This window comes from Lycorma delicatula, chromosome 2, assembly GCF_047948215.1.
Source record: "Lycorma delicatula isolate Av1 chromosome 2, ASM4794821v1, whole genome shotgun sequence".
In the NCBI taxonomy this organism is placed as follows: Eukaryota; Metazoa; Arthropoda; class Insecta; order Hemiptera; family Fulgoridae; genus Lycorma; species Lycorma delicatula.
The window spans coordinates 232,113,969-232,139,129 of NC_134456.1; the positions used below are offsets into that span (position 1 = coordinate 232,113,969).

General features: G+C 30.2%; 1 protein-coding gene across 3 annotated transcripts in view; it reads right to left on the reverse strand.

The window, feature by feature from the left end:
* LOC142319739 (uncharacterized) overlaps window positions 1–25,161 on the reverse strand; it is a 267,119-nt gene that overhangs the window by 40,777 nt on the left and 201,181 nt on the right. For all 3 annotated transcript variants that reach the window (XM_075357356.1, XM_075357358.1, XM_075357359.1), the window contains 3 exons: window positions 17,163–17,328; window positions 13,564–13,719; window positions 728–831 (listed from right to left, as the gene is read on the reverse strand). In XM_075357356.1, the coding sequence (XP_075213471.1) occupies window positions 728–831; window positions 13,564–13,719; window positions 17,163–17,328 (426 nt within the window). The remainder of the gene's footprint in view (window positions 1–727; window positions 832–13,563; window positions 13,720–17,162; window positions 17,329–25,161) is intronic.

Consider the following 25,161-nt stretch of genomic DNA (forward strand, 5'->3'; position numbering starts at 1 on the left):
AATTGGCCCAAACAGTATTATTTTTTATATCTGGTTCTAAAACAAAAATAATTTTTATTTTGTTTATTATTTTTATTATTATTATTATTATTATTATTATTATTATTATTATTATTATTATTATTATTATTATTATTATATCAGATTTCATAAACTGTCTGAATTACAACCAAAAGTTATAAAATTAAAATCATTTTAAGATACTACTTTTGTCAAATACGAAACAAGTCTAGTTACTCTTATAAATTAAGACTTTTTTCAGAGATGGATTTCAGTTTATTTTGATTTAGAGAATATTTAAAAAAGATCAGAAACCTTTATCGTATTAACAAAACACGCATTATTCATAACAGTATGCTAAGATTTAAACAACCAAATCGGTAAAAAAAAAAATCCAAAAACAGATCTAAGTGTACACGTGGATTATGCAAGAGAGATAATATTTAAGACAAACTCAGGATAAGAAAGAAGTAAATAAAAAACATATGATTTCTATTTTAATAAAATATATGAACTATGAAATCGATTATATTTTAGCTATTAAATATATATACCTGCAATATTTTTTAGTCAGGCAAACCTTTTATAAAATTCTTGAGTTTTACAAATCACCAACAAAAAAAAAAAAAATCAACTAACCAACCAACCCAGACAAAAAATCCTCAGTTTTCCCAGATTCTATTTTGTTATAAAAAAATTCATAATTAAAGAGATATAACTGTTTTACCTATAACCCATATCATCTTCATATTGGCCATTAGCTTGTTGGTAAACTTGTTGAGTTACTACAGGTACAGGCTGAGCAGGCCTTGTAATTGCATTGCTTAAAACCTGTAAACAGAAAATACAGTTTACTAGACATAATACTCATGGGCAGTAGACAAATGAAGACAAATCATGAGTTTTTCAGTGAAACTCTTATAATGAAACTAAAATTCTCTTGAGGATTTGGTAAGGAAAACATCTACTAGGTACTGCCCGAAACAAGAATAGTTTAGTATCACATCAAGATAAACAGAAATATCACTAATGAACATGAATTTACAGCGTATGTTTTTTAAGAAATTCAATAGACTTTCTTAAAAATTCTTTTAATTCAATAGAAGAAAAAGCATCCGCTAATCTTTTCTACCTAAAATATGTGATCATATTTCATGAACCATATTCTAGTCGCAATAATTTACCAAGTTAGACTACAATTTTAATATAAAACAATATAAAAAATTGGTAATTTTATCAAAACAATTTGTAATTTAACTGAAGAAACAAAACATTCCATTGAGATTTGTTTCCTCTAAGCAAACAACTTAATTCTTTGGGGTTATTAAATTTATGAAACTTTTCTAAAACAATTTAAAATGGAAATCCATAACTTATAAAACAATATAATTAACAACAATAATAATAAAAATACCATGTCATCACTCATCAGGTCTACTGTAAATCACAACTTATAGGTAAATTTGTGGCAACCACTTCTTTGATCTAATATTTAAACAACAATAACACAAATTAACAGAACACAAGACATTAAAATAAAACATATGTTTTACAAAATAAATCATAAAACAGTCTTAAATAAAATTTATTTATTTGATATATCTCACATCATGTGTTAACTTTCTCTTTTTAATTATATTTCTGAATCATTTTTTAAAAATAAATATAATTCAAATAAATAACCATTGCTTCAATTTTATATATATAATAATTTTATATAAATAATCTAAGATTATTTTTTTGGTATTTTAATTTTTCTTTTCTCCCTCCAAAGAAAAAAAATTGTTTACTAATCTGTTAGTAGAAAGATGGTAGTACTGTTAAAAGTTTTCTAAGAAAAAAAATTTTTCTTTTTTAATTACAAACAATATATGCAGACAATTTGAAAATATATATTTTTTTCCCAATCATTTTTGTTAGTCTAATGTTATTATAAAAGCCTAATGTTATTATATTATTCAAAGTATTCTAATGCAAGAATTTAATTAAATTGATTGAAAAAAATTAGAAAAAAATGACAATACATATTTCTGCATTCTGGTGAACTCTCCTTCTCTCTCATTCTGGTGAATGATTACTCCATACTTGGTTGCAGTCTTATACAATTTCTTAGCATTTATTTCTTTTTATCGAGCATTCCTTTATTTTAAATGAGCATAATTTTTTTTTACAGTTACAAGTTTTAAATAAAACTAAAAAATGTAAGCTTTAAAAAATAATATTATTCAAGTTTTTAAATTAAATTTTTTTTGAAGACTACCAAATTAGATATTTTGCAAGTTGTTAATAATTTAGGTTTGTAATGTCACACACAGTTTTAAAATGAAAGTTTAAATTATCTCCATAATAGAGAGTAATTATGCCAGTTGGAAGACTAATTTTTATCAGTAACAACAGAAAAATTTCACTGTTGAATAACAGCAGATCACATTACTAGACATTGTTAAAGGCTGCTGTCTGAGAATTTTTAATTTATTAAAATCTTTATTGTAAAGTTTTCTAATTTTTACAAAGCTCATCTTACTAATAATATGATGCTACATATGTTACAATATATGCTACAAAACCAGTTAAGGTTTGAGAGTTAATTAAAATTTTAGCTTTTAGATTTTATTAAAAATATAGCCATGTTGGAATGGTTTTTACAATACAAACCATTAGCAGCATGCATTAAGCTGTCATAAACCCAGTAAAATGTGCACACATTAAATAGAACAATAAACAATTATTCCCTTTTTAAATCTTGCTTACGGGTTGGGATATTTCTTTGATTGGTTTAAGGTTGATTGATACTATCTCAATGATATTTATCATTCTTACACGATACATTTTTATTTTATCTAATTCTTACCTTGAGAAAGATTACTTTAAGAAACATCGATCTTACAAAAGATGCAAATAATTTATATTCCTTGCATTTATAAGTAGATGTAATTTACACCACAATCAATAATCCATAGCCTGCAGTTTCAATGTTCAACTGTTTTTATGCTAACTTTACCTTTTCTACTGTGTTCATACAGTCACAATTGTTAAGTTATTTTAATTTTATAAACATCAATAAAGATACCATTTTTTTGCAGTCTTTCAAAAGTATTTTTCATTTAGTTATTAATTCTGATTAATTTTTTATTACCATTTCTGTTTTACATTTTACTAAGGGTTTAAAAATATAATAAAAAATTACTAAGTTTAAAAATCATACATTTTGATATGAAAAAGAAACTAATACACATTTGAACTTGGAGTACCACTCTTTATAGCCTAAAAATGTGAACCTCAGAAAGAAATACAGAGAGAAGCTTGGAGGTTTTTTAATGGTTTTTGAGTGAAATGTAATGGATAAATTGTACAGAAATAGAAACATATGATGAGGTACTTCAGAATGTGAAGAAACAAAGACAGTTTCAAAACTTGAAAAAACAAAAGCCATGCTGGCAGAATAAAACAGAAGCATGGGGGAAATAAGATTATTATTCTTATGATCAAAAATAAGAATAAAGGTTAAGCAGCAAGCATTCTGTACTGAATAAAGTATGCCTTACATTTAATATAAATAAATTAATACAATATGCAAGTATTTAATCACAGTACCATATCTTTTTTGGGCACAATTGTTATTATCAAAGGGCTTTCATAAGCAAAATAATGAAAATGTCATATGATGTATACATACATGATCATAGGAGACCATCACATCTTTGCAAGTAGTGTAATCTGTAATGAACTTTGTTCATTTATACAACAAAATAAACATAAAATATTTGATAAACATAAAACAATTACTTAGTTTTTATGGTGAAATAATTACTTACTACATTACTATTATTATTAATACTATGTCATGGGAGAAATTCTTTAATATTTCTCTTTTTTTTCTATGATAGTAAACAGATGACATGCAACTGTATTCCATGTGTTTTATTACCAGCTACTAAAGTGAATAAGTTTTAATTAACTTTCTTAATATTCATCTAGTCTTGTGTAAAAGCAATTAATAGTTAAGAAAGTGGTGTAAAAACTGTATACAAAGATGTCAAAATTTAACTTTTTGGTATAATAAAATGAGCAAAATAGGGTAAGTGAGCTCAAGCGGCTTAGTATTTCTATAACAAGTCCAACTGAAAAAGAAGCAAAATATTCCACAGTGCTCAAAAAATTTAGCTGTTATGAAATGAAAATAAGGTAAATGAGTCTGAACCAAAGGTTCCACTCGAAAGTGGTTAAATATTCTTAATTAAAAGAGTTTAAGTAATTGTGCATGTTTTTAGTTAAATGTCAAAATAATTGAGTATTTTTAATAATTATGATGTTTCATTATTATTACAACATTGAAAGTAAATTACAATAATTTATGTTAAAACATATACAGGATATATCTCATGAAGTAGCAACGAGTTTTGGGACATTCTAAAAGTGAAAAAACTTTATTTGCAAAGTTTAAGCTTGAGAAAAATTGCAGGCTGATTTCTGCTCCAAGTTAGAACAAAATGATACTGAAATTCTTGAAGAGATAAATTAAGGTATTTAAATTAAGAGATAAATTTGATAGAATCTACTTTTTTTTTGTCTTCAGTCATTTGGTTTGATGCAGTTCTCCAAGATGCCCTAGCCAGTGTTAGTTGTTTCATTTCGGTATACCCCTACATCCTACATCCCTAACAATTTGTTTTTTATATTCCAAATGTTTCCTGCCTGCACACCTTTTTCCTTTTCTACCTGTCCCTCCAGTATTAAAGCGACTATTCCAGGATGCCTTAACATGTGGCCTATAAGTCTCTCTTCTTTTAACTATATTTTTCCAAACGCTTCTTTCTTCATCTATTTGCAGCAATACCTCTTCATTTGTCACTTTATCCACCCATCTGGTTTTTAACATTCTCCTTTAGCACCACATTTCAAAAGCTTCCAATCTTTTCTTCTAAGGTACTGTGATTGTCCAAGTTTAACTTCCATATAAAGCTATGCTCCAAACATATACTTACAAAAATCTTTTCTTGACGTTTAAATTAATTTTTCATGTAAACAAATTATGTTCCTGCCTGAAGGCTCATTTCAACTGTGCTGTTCGGCATTTTACATCGCTCCTGCTTCGTCCATCTTTAGTAATTCTACTTCCCAAATAACAAAATTCTTCTATCTCCATAATCTTTTCCTATTTTTACATTCAGTGGTCCATCTTCCATCTAGAAGATCCATCTTCATTATTTCTACTACATTTCATTACTTTCATTTTGTTCTTGTTTATTTTCATGCAGTAGTCCTTGTATAGGACTTCATCCATGCCGTTCATTGTTTCTTCTAAACCGTTTTTACTCTCGGCTAGAATTACTATATCATCAGCAAATCGTAGTATCTGTATCTTTTCACCTTTTACTGTTAATCCAGATCTAAATTGTTCTTTAACATCATTAACTGCTAGTTCTATGTAAAGATTAAAAAGTAACGAGGATAAGGATCATCCTTGTCGGCTCCCTTTTTTATTATGGCTTCTTTTTTATGTTCTTCAATTATTACTCTTACTGTTTGGTTCCTGTAAAAGTTAGCAATTGTTCTTCTACCCCTAATTTTTTTTAAATGCTGAACATTTTATTCCAGTCTACATTATCGAATGCCTTTTCTAGGTCTATAAATGCCAAGTATGTTGGTTTGTTTTTCTTTTATCTTCCTTCTATTGTTAATTTGATCACTAAAATTGCTTCCCTTGTCTCAATACTTTTCCTGAAACCAAATTTGTCTTCTCCTAACACTTCCTCCACTCTCCTCTCAATTCTTCTGTACAGAATTCTAGATAAAATTTTGGTATCTAATTAATTCTTTTTTAATCTTAAATACTGAATAAAATAGCTCTTATAACTGTATCTCTATCATGTTTTTAGAAAATTATTATAAAAAAAAAATTGGTGTTACAAAACAAATTTTCCAGTGAATCTAATTTTGAGAAAATTTATGCAACATCAAATGAACATAAAGAAGCATTTAAGAAATTTGACTGATTAAAAACAGAACAGACCAAAATGCCGCAGAAAAATGCTGTAATAATTTTAATTTTAAAATAAAACTAAATCATAACAACACTCTAATTTTATATCACAAAAACCACTTCAATATTGGAAAGTAATTATAATTTAAACTACAACTGAAACTTGTACACTGCATTTGAATTCAATAGTTCTGTATGCTTTCAAAATTGCAGTCCTTGAGTATAATTTTCATAAATGCTTTTTTTTCAAATTTAACAATATGAAGATATAGTTTTTTTTTATGGGTATTGAAATGGAAATATGTTAGCTGCGTGTCATAACTATCAAGAAAGATTCTCTAATAAAAGGATTTCATTTGTCAAAATGAAATCTGATATGGCAATTTTTTCAAGAGATTAAGTTATTATGTGAAATAATCATCATTAGAGTCTGAAAATCCACATGACACAATAGTTTCCAATACAGGTTTTAAGTAAATGTTTGGTATGATATTATGGTTATGGTTGTTTGTTATGGGTTATTAATAAGCATATTATTAAATCATTTATTTTTAAGATTGTCTTACAGGAGTTGATGAATACTTAAATTTCTTAGAAAATAATTTCCTAATTCTTTCAGAAAACAATCTGCTACAACCAAGACAAGAAATGATTTTTTTCAACATGACAGGGCTCCTCTGTATTTTAGTCATTTATTATTTTAATAAAACATTTACAAACAATTGGAGTGGAGAAACTGAACCGGAAAAGGTAAGACCAATTAATAAATCACCAAACCTAGCAAAAATGGACAACTACTATCTGGGGGATTATATAAAATCATTTATATAGCAATACATCCTGATAAATTAAGAAGAGCCATCCTAAGAATTCTAAATATAGTAGACTATACGAAGGTTATTCAATAAATAATTAAAGTCACAAAATTCTATGGAGCTAACACGGTATGTTTAACCATTTTTTCACTTTTTAATATAATCTTTGGCAACATTAATACTTGTTCCATCTCTGAATCAGTGTATTTATGCCTAAAAAAAAATCTTTGTCTTGATGCTTGAGCCAATTTAGCAAATTTTCTTTGATGTTACTGCTATTAAACTTCTTACCATGTAGCACAAATAAGGTGCTACATGGTACTTCTCTCCTTCTCTTGTACTTCTCTACATGATCTTCTCTCCTTGAATAGACCAAATAAGTAAAAATCTGATAGGGCTAAGTCAGGACTGTATGGAGGATGAAGTAGTACTCCTTGATGAGGAGTACTCCTGGTAATACTCGCAGTGCAATCTGTCAATGGTTTCTCGTGTCACATGATCTGTGTGCGGCTAGGTAATATCGTGAAGTAGAATGATGCCCTTGTGCTGAGATCCAAGGTGTCTTTTTACTTTGTTAATAAGGATGTCACAGTAGTATGCGCTGTGTATTGTTCACTGATCTTCTAAAAAATCAACAAAACCCACACCCTTTGCATCCTAAAAGACTGTCATCATGATTTTCTTGTTGATGGTCAGGCTCAGAAAATTTTTTCTTGACAGGTGAAGTTGTGTGCTTCCATATTCAATGCTCTGACTCTTTGATTCCAGATTATAATGGTGAATCCATGTCTTATCACAGGATAGAATACTCTGTAAAAATGCATCACTTTTCTGCTGATACTGTTGTTTCAGCTCTGTTGTCTCTTTATGGTCATCTATCCTGGAATCCATCTTGCATTTCTGTTACGGTACTCAAGAGCTTTTAGGAGATAATGTTATCAACTGGACCAACAACAAGGTTTTCAGCTATAATCTCAACTGTAATTCATCAGTATTTTTGAATGAGAATGCCTATGCGAGTTTCAAGTGCTGTAGTTGAAACTTCAATTGGACATCCAGAAAATGGTGCTCGTCAGTCACTTAAGTGAATTGCCTATAAATTCTTCTACACACTTTGCCTATATTGTTTAGTCATACACGAGTAAATATTAACTAATTTTTCACCATCGGAAAGCAAAAAACAGATCACTGCATGTTCTTCAACTAATTCTCATAAACTTCAAGAGGCTCAACATCATAAAATAAATGTTAAGGTTGTAACAAAATTATTTTCCTCAAACAGCTGATTAAAAGTCATCACAATTTTTTACCAAGTTTCTGTTTTGTTACATAACTCTGTTACCAACTGTTTTGCCTCTACAGCTATTTGTGTCTAATTATTGAATAACGCTGATAGTAAAAACAGTGTAAAAGAATGTTTAGAACAATTATGAATTTGTAATTCATTTTTAATTATTTTTAATAATTGAATTTGTTTCTAAATATCTCCCAATAAGTGATTCTTGTTTGGCTTAAAATTATAATACAGTTTTTTTCTCAACGTTTCAGTCTGCTTTATTAAGTCAAATTTCTTAGACTTTTCCTCATGTTTAGTTGATGTTATTTATGTAGATTTTCTCAAAATTAAATTCTCTACAAATTTTTTTGACAAATTTTATTTGTTTACTGGCAATTTAATCGGATTTTCTTTTTTTTTTTTTTTTTACTTACTTAAGATATTGTACATATAAAACCTACAAATTACAGGACATACCCTTCTGAAACCTGTTTTATTCTATTTTTCGGATCAAGAACCACATAAAAACATCAAATTTACCATTTAATTTAAGATCTAAGAATTTCACTGTGGCATTATTTTACCCTTGAGGCAGAAATCAAGCATGAAATTTTTTACAGCTTAAAACTAAAAAACCAAGCTTTTCCAGGCCCAGATTTTTATGAAGTTTATTCATTGTTTCACTTTAAGAAGAACATGTCCTGAAATTCTTTCTGTTTCATCATGATACATCATTTTTCTAAGTTAATAAAAAATTTTAAAAATATGCTTACGTGTAACTTTAACTTAAAATGTACATGTGTACATATAGTAAATTAATTTTTTTGTAAACTATTAATTACCATTTTTCATGATTTATAAATGTTATACTTAGCCTTTCATTTTATTTTCTGTTTAATATTTGTCAACCAAAGGAAGGAGAAACACTTACTATTTAACAACCTACACTCAGGTTTTAATAATATACAGCTTCGGTATAAGAAAATAGCATAAAAAAAAAATATATATATATTAATTAATTATGTATGCAACATAAATTACAAGTATGCATAATAAATAACTGAACTGCTTATATGTCATCTTTTTTAGAAGTAAAACATATAGCAGCTACAGTAATAGTTTTTTGCCAATGAGAAAACTGGTAACAACATTTAATTATGATGTTACATAACATTTCACAATGAATATTGTTTGTAATTATATTAAGTATGTTACTTCTATTTAAAATCTCCAAATACACTATATCAGCTACTGACCAGACACCTTACCTAGCATTCTGTTTATAAGAAATGACTGTTTTTCCTTCATTACTGTATTTAAGTTCATTGCCATCCTTCATAAGGTTAATTCACCACCAAAATACAAAACTTAATCAAAAAAGTAATTCCCTTACACAACACAAATTTCTAGCTATTCTGAGAGGCAGACAAGTATACACAAAGTACTCATGTTATAAGTGCTTATAATCTATTACAAAGACTACGGAACATTTCGACATTTATAATTCAAATGTCATCATTCACAGTAGAATCTTTCAATTTAGAAAGAGATCAAAGTTAAGATAATGAAACTAGATTATAGCAGATATGTAAATAGTACAAGTTAAAAACTATGAAAATGGTAATAGGAAGAAAGCTTAAATAGAGAGCATGTAATATTTTGTAATATCATCTTTTATGTAGAGATGTTTTGACTAATCATGTTCTGTGAGAGACAGACAGATATGGCTTTGCTTATTTCATTTTGCACCCATATTTCAATTTTTATCTATCTACTGTTTGTATGGAATAACACATGAATAAAATACCTGCTTCAATGAATTAAAGAATGAGCTTACTATACTTGCGGCAATCGATATAACTGCAATTTTGACTTATGTCTGCTATTTTTCTTAACTTTAATTATTTACCAGTAAGCTGTCACCTCTTGAAATAGATTTTTGGTGTTCACTCACTCAGGTTAAACTTAACAGAAAGAAGAATAATGAGTCAAAAGATCTTGCTCTACTTTAGGTAAAACTTAATTTTATTTACAGATCATAGATGCACCTCAGAAAAAAGATTTATGAAATGAATTAATTTGTAACTGAACATAAAGGTTTTTCCTTCTCCTGTTTTACAAGAACAGTGTTTGGTTACAATAATTGATATTTAGTAAAAGGTTTTCCAGGGGACATGAATTAATTAATGATAATAAAATTTTAAACTATTTTCATATAAAAAATTGTTTAGAACTTTGATTGAGGATTCACTTCCAAGAAATAAATAAAATGCTGGTCCCTAGTTATTCTGCATGTTTTCCACTGTATTTCATTCCAAATGTAGAATTAAAATAAACAGTATTTAATCTTGATGAAAATACTCAACAGAAAAATGACGTGCAATTAATATTTTTTTTAATATTAATTAATACCCCATTTTTTTTTAATAAAAATGAAATAAACATGGAACTAAGACTCAAAACCTCAATAAAAAATAACATTCTATGTTCACAAAAAAGTGTCCAATCTGGTTACAACTTGATGGTAGATTCAAGAAAAATGAATCTACATGGAACTCCAGTGTATACCGGTGTATGAATACTTATTTTACTTACGCCACTTACCTTTATATTCAAAAATCAAATTATATAAAATATAAATAAATAAAAAAAGTGGAATTTAAAAAAAAAATTAAACATGACAAAAAAATCTCTCACAGTATGTCAAATGCCCCATAATGCCTTAGACCAGTGATTCTCAACTTTATTAGTTCAACGACACTCAAAAAGTAAAAAAATAAATAAAATGAATATTTTGTGACCCCCTCAACCCCAACAAATGAAACCTAGTTAAAACTATTTAGTTGCATTGATAGCGACGGGTATGAAGATGATGTATGAAGTGTACAAACAAGAGCAATTTACAGGTTCCAACTTGATGTGTATGTGCTCCTTGTAATTTTGTCTGCTTACATAATATTCGCTGTAAGAGCATCATGTTCAAACATCCATATAATACATTTGAACACATCGTGCTCTCAGCAGGATAATTCAACACTTGGAAATTAAAAGCAATTGTCTCATAAATACAAAAAATACATCCGAATCATAAAAAGAAATGAAAAAGAATTGGAATTTTTCAAAAGAAAATTACACATTTTGAGAAATCAACAAACTTCTATTTGTAAATCAGGCCATACTGATATATTATAATTGAAGCATCTTATCTCGTAGCATTAAGAGGTAACTAAGATGTCCAAACCCCATGCGATAGCAGAAAATCTCATATTGCTTGCTACAATTTATATATTCAGCATTTAATAGGTGTAGAAGAAGCAAAAAATTTCTGCTTACTAACAATATACTATCACGGCAAATCGATGATATAGCTGCTGACGTTCCTGATCAGAAAATTCAGCAAGCAAATCGAAGTGAATTTTTTAGTATTAAATTTGATGAATCAACATATGTGATATACATTTCTCTGTTCCTATGTTTTGTGAGATATGAATGCGATAGGGACAGATCAATCAAAGAATATATGTCGTTTTGCAAATCAATACGTGGTGATGCAACAGAACAATGTGTTTTTGATGGTTTTTATGAGGCTACTAAAAACTATAACACAGATTGAACAAAATGTATTGCAATATGTAGTGATGGTGCAAAGGTGATAACAGGGAAAAAACAGTGGATTCCTGAAAATATTAAAAGACTATCTTTTACCAAAGGTGGAATGAATGCACTGCTTCCTTCAAAGAAATGCTCTTGCAAGAAATCTCAAATTCTTTGTACAGCTGTAAAAATTGTTAATTTTATTAAAAGTCAACCATTATAGAATAGGCTGTTTGCTAAACTATGCAAAGAAATGGGCGAAAAGAAAAAAAATCTCTTCTTTTTCGTACAGAAGTCAGATGATATTTGTGGGAGAAAGTGTTAACCCAGTTATTGGAATTGCGAGATGAACTAATAACATTTTTCCATGATAAACAAACACTATTCACAATGTTTTTACAGAATAATGAGTATATGATGCTGTTGGCTTACTTAGCTGATGTATTTCTGTATTTAAACAACTTGAATGTGAATTCACAAGGTCAATGATAAAAACATTTTATTAATGACAGACAAAATTTACGCTTTCATTAAGAAGAAGCTTGATATCTGGATTATTCACCTTTAACGCAAAAATTTTGATATCTTTCCACTCACTTCTGATTATATTGGGAAAAATTTCGATGAAGAAGACACAATTATTCACCACAGTTTGGATAGCATGAAGATGCATTTATGTGAGCTAAAAGTTCAGATGGCAGAGTGTTTCCTGGAAAATAAAAATGATCTCTTTAAGAGATAGGTATTGAATCAATTCAGTGAAAATGTTGCTGCAGCTACTAAGTTACCAGTAGAGGTTTACAACCAGCTCATCGAAATGTCTGCCGATAAAATGTTACAACTACATTTGAAGATTTAGATACATTCTGGCTTGCTCGTCGAAGTGGAAATGGGAATTTAGTCACAGAAGCATCGAAAATATTAATTCCATTTCGCCACATCTTACTTCTGTAAAAAAGGATTTTCATCTATGGCTGCACTAAAAAGTAAATATGGGAATCTTCTTTTATCACTTGAAAACAATTTGCTTTTGTGTGTTTCTAATATAGAAAAATCATAGAAACATAGAAAATAACATCAAAAATGTATAGAGAAATTTTTTAATTAAAAACAAACGCAACCATCACATTAATTTATTTTCTTTACATGTGTATTTATAAATGTAAGTAATATGTTTAAAATGGATAATTTTTTTCTTATAAAATGATTTCATTATTGTTTACATGTAAAGTTGTAGGCTAATTTCACGAATCCTCTATCATATAACTGTAACCCCCAGGTTGAGAAGTGCGTCTTAGACAAACATAAAAAAAAAGGGTTATGCAGATATGGGATATCTTAAAGACTTATTAGACACACGATATTTCAAAATCTACAATATTTATAGAAACCGATTAACTACAATGAAAGTTCCACGATGAGGAGCAACCATCAACAATGAACAATGGCAAATATTTGAGTCTGTGTAGGTAATATTAAAGCTAAAAACAATTTTTTTTTTAAATTTAAGTGGGTTATTTATTTTTTGGATGTCAAATAAAAGTAACAAAGCATACATAACACATGAAATTCATTCAATTCCATTTGCTTGTATTTGAATGACTTAGATTGGAAATAAACAACTTTGAAATGTGAGAAGTGTTAAATAAAAAATTAAATAAAATTTCATACATTGTGTCTACCTGTAATCATTTGTTTATCTTAAAAGGAGTTCCAATGTACCATTCAGGTGACTAGCTGTAAGTATTTACAATAAGAAAATCACAAACATGGTTCTGTATTAAACGAAGTCGCAATCACATCAAAACATGGTATGAGAAAATTTGTCTGCAATCTCATTATTAATTAAAAAAATTTAATTAAATAATCTTTTTTATGAAAAAAGTATTACTTACATCCAAAGCATGAAGCATGGCACGGGCAAATGAGTCTGCATCCTCTTTACTACTAAAATTTAATCCATAAACCTGTTTATTATCTCTCCACTGATGGAATGTTTGTGTTGCTTGATTGTATTTGAGACCTTTTAATATGACACAATTGATAACAACCTGAAAATATCAAAATACAATAAAGACCAAAATATTTATGAAATTCTTGTAAATTACTTGTTTTTACTCTTAATAAATGCATTTTTTGTTAATATTAATCTTATACTAAATTGAATACGTAATATGTATAATTTTTCTAGCATATCAGTACAATACTAATTAATGAGAATAAATTGAATCTTTTTAAAATAGGTGGAACCTAGAGAAAACACTGAAATTATTTACTTATGAACATCTACAAAAAGGTGTTAATCTAAAGCAGTAATGAATTAACTGAAACATTAAACACAGTAGGAAGAGTAATTACTGTCTCAAACAACAGAAATTTTGGTGATGCAGACAAACTAATGTATAATTAATTAAATGTGTTTATTATGATTTTTTTATATAAATGAAGCTTCATTTAATAGTTTATGAGCAAACTCTAGAACCCATATATTGCACTCATTCTATCCAGTAATTTTACAAGAATGTAATTAATACATTAATGATATTAATTCTTTTTAGAAAGTCCCTTAAATTGTCTTTTTCACAAACAAACCAATGATCTAAAGTGACTATTTAAATCAAAATACAGGATTTTTATCACAATATTTATGAAAAAATGAAAAACAAAAAAAGGCTACAGATTTAAAAGAATCAAAATAACATAAGAGGAAGAAAACTGAATCTATTTAACAACCTGGAGTTTTGCAAACAACTGAATGCCCCAGGGTATAACATCGTGTAAGTATATTTAAAAAAAAGTTTCTGGAAACGGTTCAAAATAATAACTGTGACAAAGAAATTACTGTTACATAATTAGCAGTATTCATCGAATCAAAATACTGCTCATATTTTTTCTTGTTTTACTACAGAAAATAGCAACGGCTATGTGTTTATGCATCATTAGTGCGACATTGATGCAGTAAAAAAGTCTATTAATGAAAATTGTAAAGTATATAATTTTGCATTCATTTTTTTTTTAAATTGGGATTTAATGTTGCTTGAGAAAGTATATGGTGAAATGATAAAAAAAAATCCAATTTTTTTGGAAAACAAGCCATTTACATGAGGGTTTTGTTAATGTTGATGAATATAATAACAATAATGGAGACCTGATTACAAGTACAGTGACAGTGTATCTTTAAGTAACACAAGAAAATCTGTCAAATAAATAATACCAGGATTTGAAATATCTGGGGGATGCTGCCACAATATTCCCTACATTATTCTGTAAAAGAGTTGTATTTCTCATCAATGCATCAATACAAAAGTCAGGAATAAGGAAGATCACCGATGATACCGGCAGATCATTTATCACGAGGGAAGATCAAATTAAAAATCTTTTGAACAATGTAACATGACTCACAGGATAAAGTTTTTTTATGAACCACAGACAAAAATCGATCCACTGAAGTAAATCAAAGAAACTTTTTTTTAGAAAAGAAAAAAACAAATTAAGTTGAAGTTTTTTCATCTGCAGGGTATTCAACACTAGATTTCATTTACGAAAGCTAAACATCAGACAAGGAAATATATACTGATATCCTTTGTCAACAGTGGGTTGTAATCAAAAATTAATATCCTATAAAATTGAAAACTAACAACCGAGTTCTTTTGCACAGTAATGCAACAAAATATCAATCCATGCCGGAAGAGACTTTGAAAGGAAAACAATACTGCTGACAGTGATAACTAAATTTTCAATGTGACAAAGGAAATAAAGGAAGTCTCTAGTACGGGTATTATGAATGTTTCCGAACATTTTATCAGCAGTAGCCAAAATTTGTAGGTGCCAAAAGAAAAAAAAAAGTAAAATTTTTGTTTTATGCAAGGTATTTTAAAAAATACTTGTACTCCAGGAACTATTTGCATCTACCTCATCATAAACAAACATTATAATAAAAATAATCTCTTTTTACAATTAAATAGAATGTTGCACTTTTCTCATTACATGTCCAATCTTTTATTCACATTTTTAATATAAATCCTAATATGAATCCTGTCTTTTTTCTTTCTAGCCGAGCACAATGAGGACAGTACAGAATAACTTTGTCTGATTTAATTCAGTATTGTAATATATAATTTTTCATTCATCTAAAATCAAAATGTATGTAAAGTACATTAATATACAAATTCATCTGAACGCAGGTGGTTTTAATAAAAAGTAACTTTATTTAGAAAAAAAAATACCTGTACAATTTGTGAATATCTAGTAATTAATACGTCCTCCTTTATTCTTAATAAATACACAATTTGGCATCAATTACACAAGTGTACTACACATTTTTTTGATTACTTCATCATGAAACCCTACTGATATTATTACGTAGATGAAGTAAACTTTAGCGATACAATTTTTTTGTGTAATTTTTCTTTTATTGTCACATTTGCTTTTCCTTTGAGGTAAAAAGGAACCAGTTTCTTTAAATTGGTTCAAAACAGCATTCACTGTCCCCAGTACATTACACTCAAAGGCTACTTGTTGTGTCATACTGGCATGCTCAGAAAGAGAAATGATTTTCAAACGCTTTCTTGGAGTAATGTCCATTATTATACATTCAAAAAAATACTAAAATAAGTTTCTATAGTAAAAGATGAAATAAACTTTGACAGAAAGTATTTATAACAAGAAAACTGCTAAATAACCAAAAAACAATAACCTCACATTATACAGACAAGTTAAAGAATGGGTTTGGTCAAGTAGTATAGCCGCAAAATTAAAAAAATTCCTTGTGTTCAGATTAATTTACATGCTACTGTATGTATTTTTTAAATTAGAAAATTAGGAATAGAATATTTAAGTAGATACTACTTAAAATTAAAAGAAATTATTTTCCACTTTAGTCTCAATCATTCCTTTCCATAAAATCAAAATTAATTATCTATCAAAATGTTCCAGTACATCTATACAATAAAGCGATCTTGAAATAGTACATTTTCATAGGAGGCTTTCATAACACAAAACAACCTGATGAAATGTACATGTACCTAGAAAATTTTCAATATTAAATGTCTTTGTTTGGAACCATAACCTTAACAGTTGGATGTGATTAGCTACATTGTTCCCCTAAGCGACTGAAATTAAAATAGTAAGATCCCTTGTCGGGCTTAGTGGAGATAGAGACTTTGTGTTGCAGTCTTCATTAACCCAAATATACTGTTGCACATCAGTTTACCAAACCCATAAAAATGCAGGTGATATTTATGCCTATAGTGACATCTTTAGTCCATACATTGCAGGGCTTGGTTGTACAGTGAACCCCACTACTCAAAGGAAAAGAACTGCAACTGATGCCTCTTATATTTTAAGAACTAAATATATATATATACACACACACACACACCACACACGCGCGCGCGAAATGATAGTGCAAAGGAGTTAATAGACCCAATTTTATTGTAAACAATGTTTATAAACACTGATTTGATACAGTAGAGAAAAAATTAAATATAAGAACCTCATGATCCTGAAGCTTTCTGCCAACTACTCGGAATGTATTATTTAACTGGTGTTGGAAGATGTGTACTTTTGAGAGCCCTGATGAACTACCACTTGGTATCCATTTTTTATTCGCATCATCGTAGACCATGACAGAGGCCCGGGCTGATGCTATACTCTGTTCACTGGAACAAAAAAAAGAAGTTAAGGGTAAATTATTAATGACAAAATAAATAAGTAGCATTTACAAATTAATTAAAATAACACGCACAATCTTAAAAGCATTATTTCAGAAAACTGTGAGAGAATATAAAATTTGTTTAACTCACCAAAACTCAAAATGTTCTCAATTGATTCACAATGATGAACAGAAATATTACAACAAGCTTACTATTGTATGTTTTTAAATATTTATAAATTCACTGAAGTTACTAGATAATGATAATCTTTTATAGCAGAAGAAATGGACTGAAAAAGATAGCGATGTAACAATTGCTAACATTTTCAATTTTACAATTGTTATAACTGGTGCAATGCAGCTTATAACCACATTAACTAAGAGCTCTATTTCTTCTTGTCAATTTTCTTTTTTTATTAATTTTAAATGGCACTGACCATTCCATCTTGAGACATTAATTAATGCCAACAGCCAACAGCCTGTACTGAAACTTCACCTACATTCATTTATCAATGGTGTTCAACCGAAACTGATTTATTATTTATACTTTGTGTTTAGTATTTTCCTTGGATTAGTAGGGTTTTTTTTAAATATTTCATGCAGAGGTATTTCACTTGTAGTATAAGTAACTGATTATAATTTAACAAAAAAACAAACTTAACAACCTATTAAAGTATTTCAAAAAAGGATAAAATAAACAGCTATTTTGAGTCAATAACTACACGTAAAAATATGGGTGCAGCAAAAGTTACTACCTACTGAAATGTGAAAACTGGAGTCCTAATTTCAAACTATGGTTAATTCTACGGCTGCAGTTTTTCTGGTTCTGAATTTTCAGTGAATGTATCACTGAAGTAAGTTGCCTGCCTTTAAAACACCATATCACAGTGCAGCTGCAGTTTCCATTGATATTTGTTCTTTCTTTGTTATTAGTACCCATATAACAAAATTTGTCATTAATTGTAAAATATTAACAAAAGCAAAATTTTTTGCAATGATTAGAACCTCATGAGGTTTAAATAGTCTTAACACTTTCTCCTTCCTGTTTCCACATTCCAGCCTTGCAACATTTCCACCACTTCTAAAAATTATGTTTTTCAATGGCTCAAATTTAATCCTCGACTTTGTAACTTCCAGACTGTCAATAATTTCTTGTAATACATGGGGATCATTTCTTAGGAAAATATCGTCTGAACAAACAAACATCTTATCACAACACTGGCTATTCATATAATTCCCATAAAGCCTAATGTATGTTGTCTAAATAAATAAAAAATAAGTGGGGATAAAAGGCAGACCCCTTTACTTCAGGTCCTTTCTATTAGCCTTTTTTGCATCCACACTCTTTTTTCTTTCTTTTTCCTGTTTAGCCTCCGGTAACTACCGTTTAGATAATTCTTCAGAGGATGAATGAGGATGATATGTATGAGTGTAAATGAAGTGCAGTCTTGCACATTCTCAGTTTGACCATTCCTGAGATGTGTGGTTAATTGAATCCCAACCACCAAGGAACCCCGGTATCCACGATCTAGTATTCAAATCCAAGTAAAAATATCTGGCTTTACTAGGACTTGAACGCTGGAACTCTCGACTTCCAAATCAGCTAAATTGGGAAGACGCGTTCACCATTAGACCAACCCGGTGGGTTTGCATCCACACTCTAGCTTCAGTATTTCTATACAAACCTTGCAAAACTTCTGGAAATTTGGTTATAAAAAGCTATCAGAGAATAGAATACAGTTTTAAAGTCAACAAAGAAGCAATGTAGGTTTTTATCCTTCTCCTTTTGTTTTTAACTTTATGGTATTTGTTAAATTAGAAATATAAGGTCTGGTTCAAAAATAAGGGTCGATGAGTTATAAATGGCGACTGGCAACACAGATTGGTTTGCGCATGCTCATTAGCAAACAGTGTGTTGGGCATGTAACCACATTACCATCAGCTTCATTGTTGTTTGTCTTTGCAAGACAGTGTGTTCGCCAACTGTGAAGTTCGATCAGCGATCAAATTTCTAAATGTCTGTGGACAAAGTTCTGCTGAAATTCACCATCAACTGTGTAAAACATAGGGCCTACCGCAATGAGAGAAGGAAATGTGAGGTAATGGTGTTGTGAGTTTAAGGAAGGCAGTTCAAATTTTCATGACAAACAGAGAAGTGGCAGGCCTAGTGTCTGGACTGACAATCTCATTGAATGTTTGAATGCAAAAGTGAGAGAAAATCATTGTGTTACATAAGCAACCTTTCCCCAGAATTTCCAGAAGTATCAAAAGCAACATTGTTGAGATTGAATGAGACTCTACGTTATCATAAAACTGTGTTCACAAAGGGTGCCAAAAATGTTTACAAGTGCTCACAAAGATCACAGAATGATATTTACACATGCTTTTCTAGATCGCTTTAACCACTACAAAGACAGATTTTTTTATACTGTCACTTGTGACAAAATATGGATTTCGTATATCAATGTTGAGATGAAACAATTCATACAGTGGCGTTATTTTGGTTTACCTACAATGGAAAAATTAAAAAAAGCACAGACTCCAACTATATTCTGGGACCAAAAGGATGTGCTTTTGATTAATTTCATGGAATCTGGAACAACCATCATATCAAAAGTCTATTGTGAAACAATTTCTAAACTGCATCATGCCATTCAAAACCAACAACAGGGAATGCTGAGATCAGGAATGATTCTTTTTCACAGTAATGCATGTTCACACATGGCTGCACGCTCAACAAACAATTCAAAAACTCAGATGGGTGATTTCTGATCATCACATTATAGTCCTGACCTCGCAACCAGTGAATACTATCACTTCTTACACCTAAAAACTGGCTTGCATATTAATGATTTGAGGAAAGCAAAGAGTTGCAAATGGGTATAATCCCAGGCAGTGCAATTTTGTGCAGTGGGTTTGAATATTCTCTGGTCCCTCTGGTGTGTCCAGAGTTACTGTGGCTTTTTGAGTTGATTTTCAGTACAGTTTGAGCGAGTCGGTCAAGTGTGTACCTTCCACTAGTTTCGAGATCTCCTGAATTTTATACTATGGCTACAGGTTTGTGTCATTTCAAACTGACCATCTTTGTCCCTCAAACACAGAGTATTAAGGCATTTTTATACTACGAGCACCTGCCTCATTGCGGTGAAGAGCTGGCAACAACTGCTGGTCGTAAGTCCCTGTAACGACATCAGTCAAAGACTGATGCCTGTCTGTCTAGCAGTAATAGGGGATCTGGCAAAGTGTTTCTTTTCTGGGGTTTCTACCATTGTTGTTACTTCTTTGAGGTTCAATTGGCAGGCTTCCTTCGCCTCGTACCCTGCACTGATGACTGAGCGGGTTTATTTTAAAGTAGTACCCTGGTCTAGGGTGCTGTCTGGGCAGTTGACTGGCCGAAGGTAAGCGTAGTTGGGATCGAGCCCTGGTTAGATTAGAATTTCATGTAGCAATGGGGGTCGTGCTCGGTAGTGTGGTTGCCATGCTCCGGGTGCAATTATCATATAATACGTTGGTTAATTCTTAATTTGAATTGGAGTGCGTCTAATAAGGGCAAATAGGGAATCTGTAGTTGCGATCAACTTTAAAGTTCGTCTTAGCGGGCTTCTAAATTGGAACTAACGCGGGAAATTAGAGGGTATGCTCAGCTCCCGAGCAGACTAGACAAGAAATTCTCTGAGATTAGTTACCTGAGACTCCAATTGATAAATTGTCTATCGTTACGAACAATGTGTACTGTTCTGATTTTCAATTCGTATCTGCGAAGTAATGGCATATACGGTCACTGGATGGTAATAGAGTAGGCGCGGGGTCTTCGTGCTTCCGCGAACTAGGTAAAAATAGGTAAGGTAGTTTCTGAGGACTACGTGGTAGAGCTATCAAGATGTCCGATGCCTTCAGTGAAAACTAAGACTGAGCGTTATTTACTGATGTAGAAGTCTTCCGAGGCATTTACATCAATGGCATCTCCCTGACAGATGACTGTGGAATGTGATCAGATCGAGTGCTAAAAAACTACCTCCGGTAAAGCCGATCATGGCTGGCAACGGAGAGGGTGGTGTGACAAACGGGATGCCACAAGGCGGGTTGTCTTCTCCCTCGGGGGGGAATTGAGTGGGTTTTGCAGAAGCATGTTTCATGATATCAGAAGTGTTTGGAACGAAATGGTGGTTATGTAGAAAAATAAAGTAAATATGTAAGTATTCGAAACCATAAATAGATGTTTAATTTTTTCAACTATTCTCATTTTGTTACCGATCAGCGCTTACTTTTGAATTGTGCCTCATATTGCCACAAGTTCTACACCCTCACCTGAATCCAGTTTCACATTCAATTAATATACTATTTTATACAATATTTGTAATCTTTGTAAGCATAATTCTGTAAACAGCTTTGAAATAAAATCGGGAAAAAAAATCGTTAATAATTTCTCACTTCACTCGAGTCTACTTTCTTATGAAGCGGAAGTTCTCAATAACTGATTTTGACAAACTCCTAGGAACTTTCAGTTTCAAAAATAGAATTAGGTTTAATAAATTATAAAAACTTTTTTCACAATCATTAAAAACAACTCATAATGCAAATACTCATACCTAAATGACTTTTTTTCCTAATTCTGCAATTCCAACATTATAAATTCCCTATCCACTTATAATACATTTATCATGGGAGATGCATGGGTAGGAACCACTCAAATACACTTCACTGTTTAATATTAAGGCCTTAAACCAATTTACTAATGTTTTTAACAAGGAACAAGAAATATTTTGAAATGTTTTCTTTATACACATAAAATATTCCTTATTTTTAAATCTATTATATCCTTCATAAACCTTATTACTATCTAAATACAAACTTTTAATAAAATCTTAAGTTATTATTTAAAATAAATTAAGTAAATTAAATGTTTCAGTTTTAGACTTATTACAACCTTTATAAAAAAAAAAAAAATATTATTTAGGTTCTCTATTACATACGTTCCTGTTTAACTGGTTTTCCTGCCAACACTAATGCAAAATTTGTAACAAATTATAACAGATATATGTATAGACAGAATGCTGTAGAATATTAATGAATATGAATTGCTCCACTTGATCAGCCTCCACTTTTCCACATTTTTTGCATAATTCTATTAACATTTTACCCGTTCCACTTAAGTTTTTATCTTTTGACTATCTTTTCTCATGATTTGTAAGTAAATTTAAAAAATATATAGTTTTTCTCTAAGGTTTTCATTCAGTGACATAAAAAAAATGTTACAATCAGCTCCTGATACATAAATTGTAATATATATATATATATATATATATATATATATATATATATATATATATATATATATATATATATTACAATTGTTATATATATACATATCCTGATACATAAATTGTAATATATATATTACAATTTATGTATAATGTTTTTATTATTATTATTATTATGCTTTTACGGCCAACATGGGACCACTTAAGTCAATTTTAGTTGGATCTTTTCTGAGAAAAGCGTGTTATTTTACTCTTTCGAGCTGCCCAGTATTTCTTCATCCGTTCAGATCTTGCTTTCTTTTCTTCATCCGTAAACACCCTCTTCGTTGTATTTTGTCGTTTGTCTGTCTTTTGTTTAAATCTAATGCTTTTATCTTTTAGCTTTGTAATTTTTCCAGTTTTATTCTGTAGGTCGGTCAGGGAAATTCCCAATTCTTTCATATCTTCTCTAATTTCTTTGATCCATCCTACTTCTAGCTTTTGGAACCAGAGCTTTTCAATGATATTTCTTGACGGTCTTGTTTGCGGTGTCCTTATGAGATGACCGAAGAAAGAGATTCTTTTTTTCCGCATAGTATCAGTAACAGGCTCTATTTCTCGATACACCACCTCATTTGGCACAATCCACCATCGGCCTTCTTTTTGGTGTTTTTTATTGATACACGTTCTGACAATTCTCCTCTCTATTTTCAGAATTTTTTCAATTCGGTTTTTCTGAGTGATTTTGAAAAGGGTCTCGCTTCCGTAGGTGACTTCTGGCTGTACTACAGTTTTATAATGTTTAAGTTTTGTTTTAGCAGAAAGGTATTTTTTGTTATATTTCTCGATACACCACCTCATTTGGCACAATCCACCATCGGCCTTCTTTTTGGTGTTTTTTATTGATACACGTTCTGACAATTCTCCTCTCTATTTTCAGAATTTTTTCAATTCGGTTTTTCTGAGTGATTTTGAAAAGGGTCTCGCTTCCGTAGGTGACTTCTGGCTGTACTACAGTTTTATAATGTTTAAGTTTTGTTTTAGCAGAAAGGTATTTTTTGTTATATGTTGACCGAGTTAATTTTTGGGATTTAATCATTTTATTTGTCCTGTTTTGCCATGTCACTTTTTCATTTAAATTATAAGTTATTATTTCCCCTAGATATTTAAATTGTTTTACTATTTTAATTTTCTGATTGTTTACCGTAATGTGCTCGATTACCAGAGGATCTATGGCTATTAGTTCGGTTTTTTCGAAAGAGATATGAAGCCCTATCTTTTGTGCTAGGTTTTGAAGGCTCATGATTTGTGTTTTGGCTTCTTGAATATTATTTGCTAAAAGAGCGAGGTCATCTGCAAATCCTAGGCGATTTAGTGTGATGGAGTTTTTCTTAGTACCCATTTTTATATTTTTGGGATTTATTTCATACAATTTTCTCATGACAAATTCAAGGGCGCAGTTAAAAAGGAGTGGTGAGAGGCCTTCTCCTTGCCTCAATCCAGTTTTTATGTAGAAGGGTTGAGAGAGTTCACCTCTGAATTTCACTCTGGACTGGGTATTGGTTAAAGTTAATTTTATCATGTTTACGAGTTTAGGGTGAAGGCCCAGGTTTCTCAGAATATTCAGCATGGATGGTCGGTGTATACAATCATAGGCCCTTTTAAAGTCGACGAAGGTGATTATTAGTTGTTTTTTCCGTCTTTTATATAAGTCCATCATAAGTTTTAGGGATATTATTTGCTCCGGGCAACCTCTCCATGGCCTAAATCCCCTTGGTATTCCCCAAGTTCCAGTTCAAGTTGGTCTTTGCAACGGTTGTATATGATTCTCGACAGGATTTTGTATGTGCAATCCAGGAGAGATATGCCTCTGTAGTTTTCAGGATTAGTTTTATCCCCTTTTTTATGTAATGGATGGATGAGGGCTGTGGTCCAGTGTTCTGGAAGTTTTTCTTCGTTCCATGTATAATGTTTTATATATATAATTATCATTATCATTTAGTTCCCCATGTAATGAGACCCTTTCAATTAACAAAATCAAGTAACTTTGTTACATGACCATTCATATGAATACCATATAACGCTTCATCCTTTTAACATACCAAAATTATTTTCTTGGACAGCAGTTTTCCAGCACAACTTAGAATGTACAAGATATTTTTTAAAACATTAATCTTTTTTTCTGGTAGGATTATTTCATAAAGAAAGATCATAATGTTCTACAAAACTAAAAGAGAAATTTGTTGGGCTTTATCTTTCTTACTGATCAAACAACCACATTATATGTAATTTAAAATTTTGCAATTTTAAAAACAGATCTTTAACCTAAATAGATCATCTCTTGAGAGAACCTCTGTTCACCGATCTAGTTGCCAGTATTTTCAGATTCTCCTTTATCTCCATTGGCTTTATCTTCATCCCAGTTTAACTAATCTTTACTCTGGAAGCTCTCATCTCTCATCAGCACCCTTGCATCCTAATATATTTCAAAATTTTTCACTTTCTTTTTACAAATTTTTTTTAAAATCTGTTTATGTTGAAAGTCATTTCTTATTCATTTGTATTTCCATGCCTCCTGATCTTACATTCCTTAAAACAAG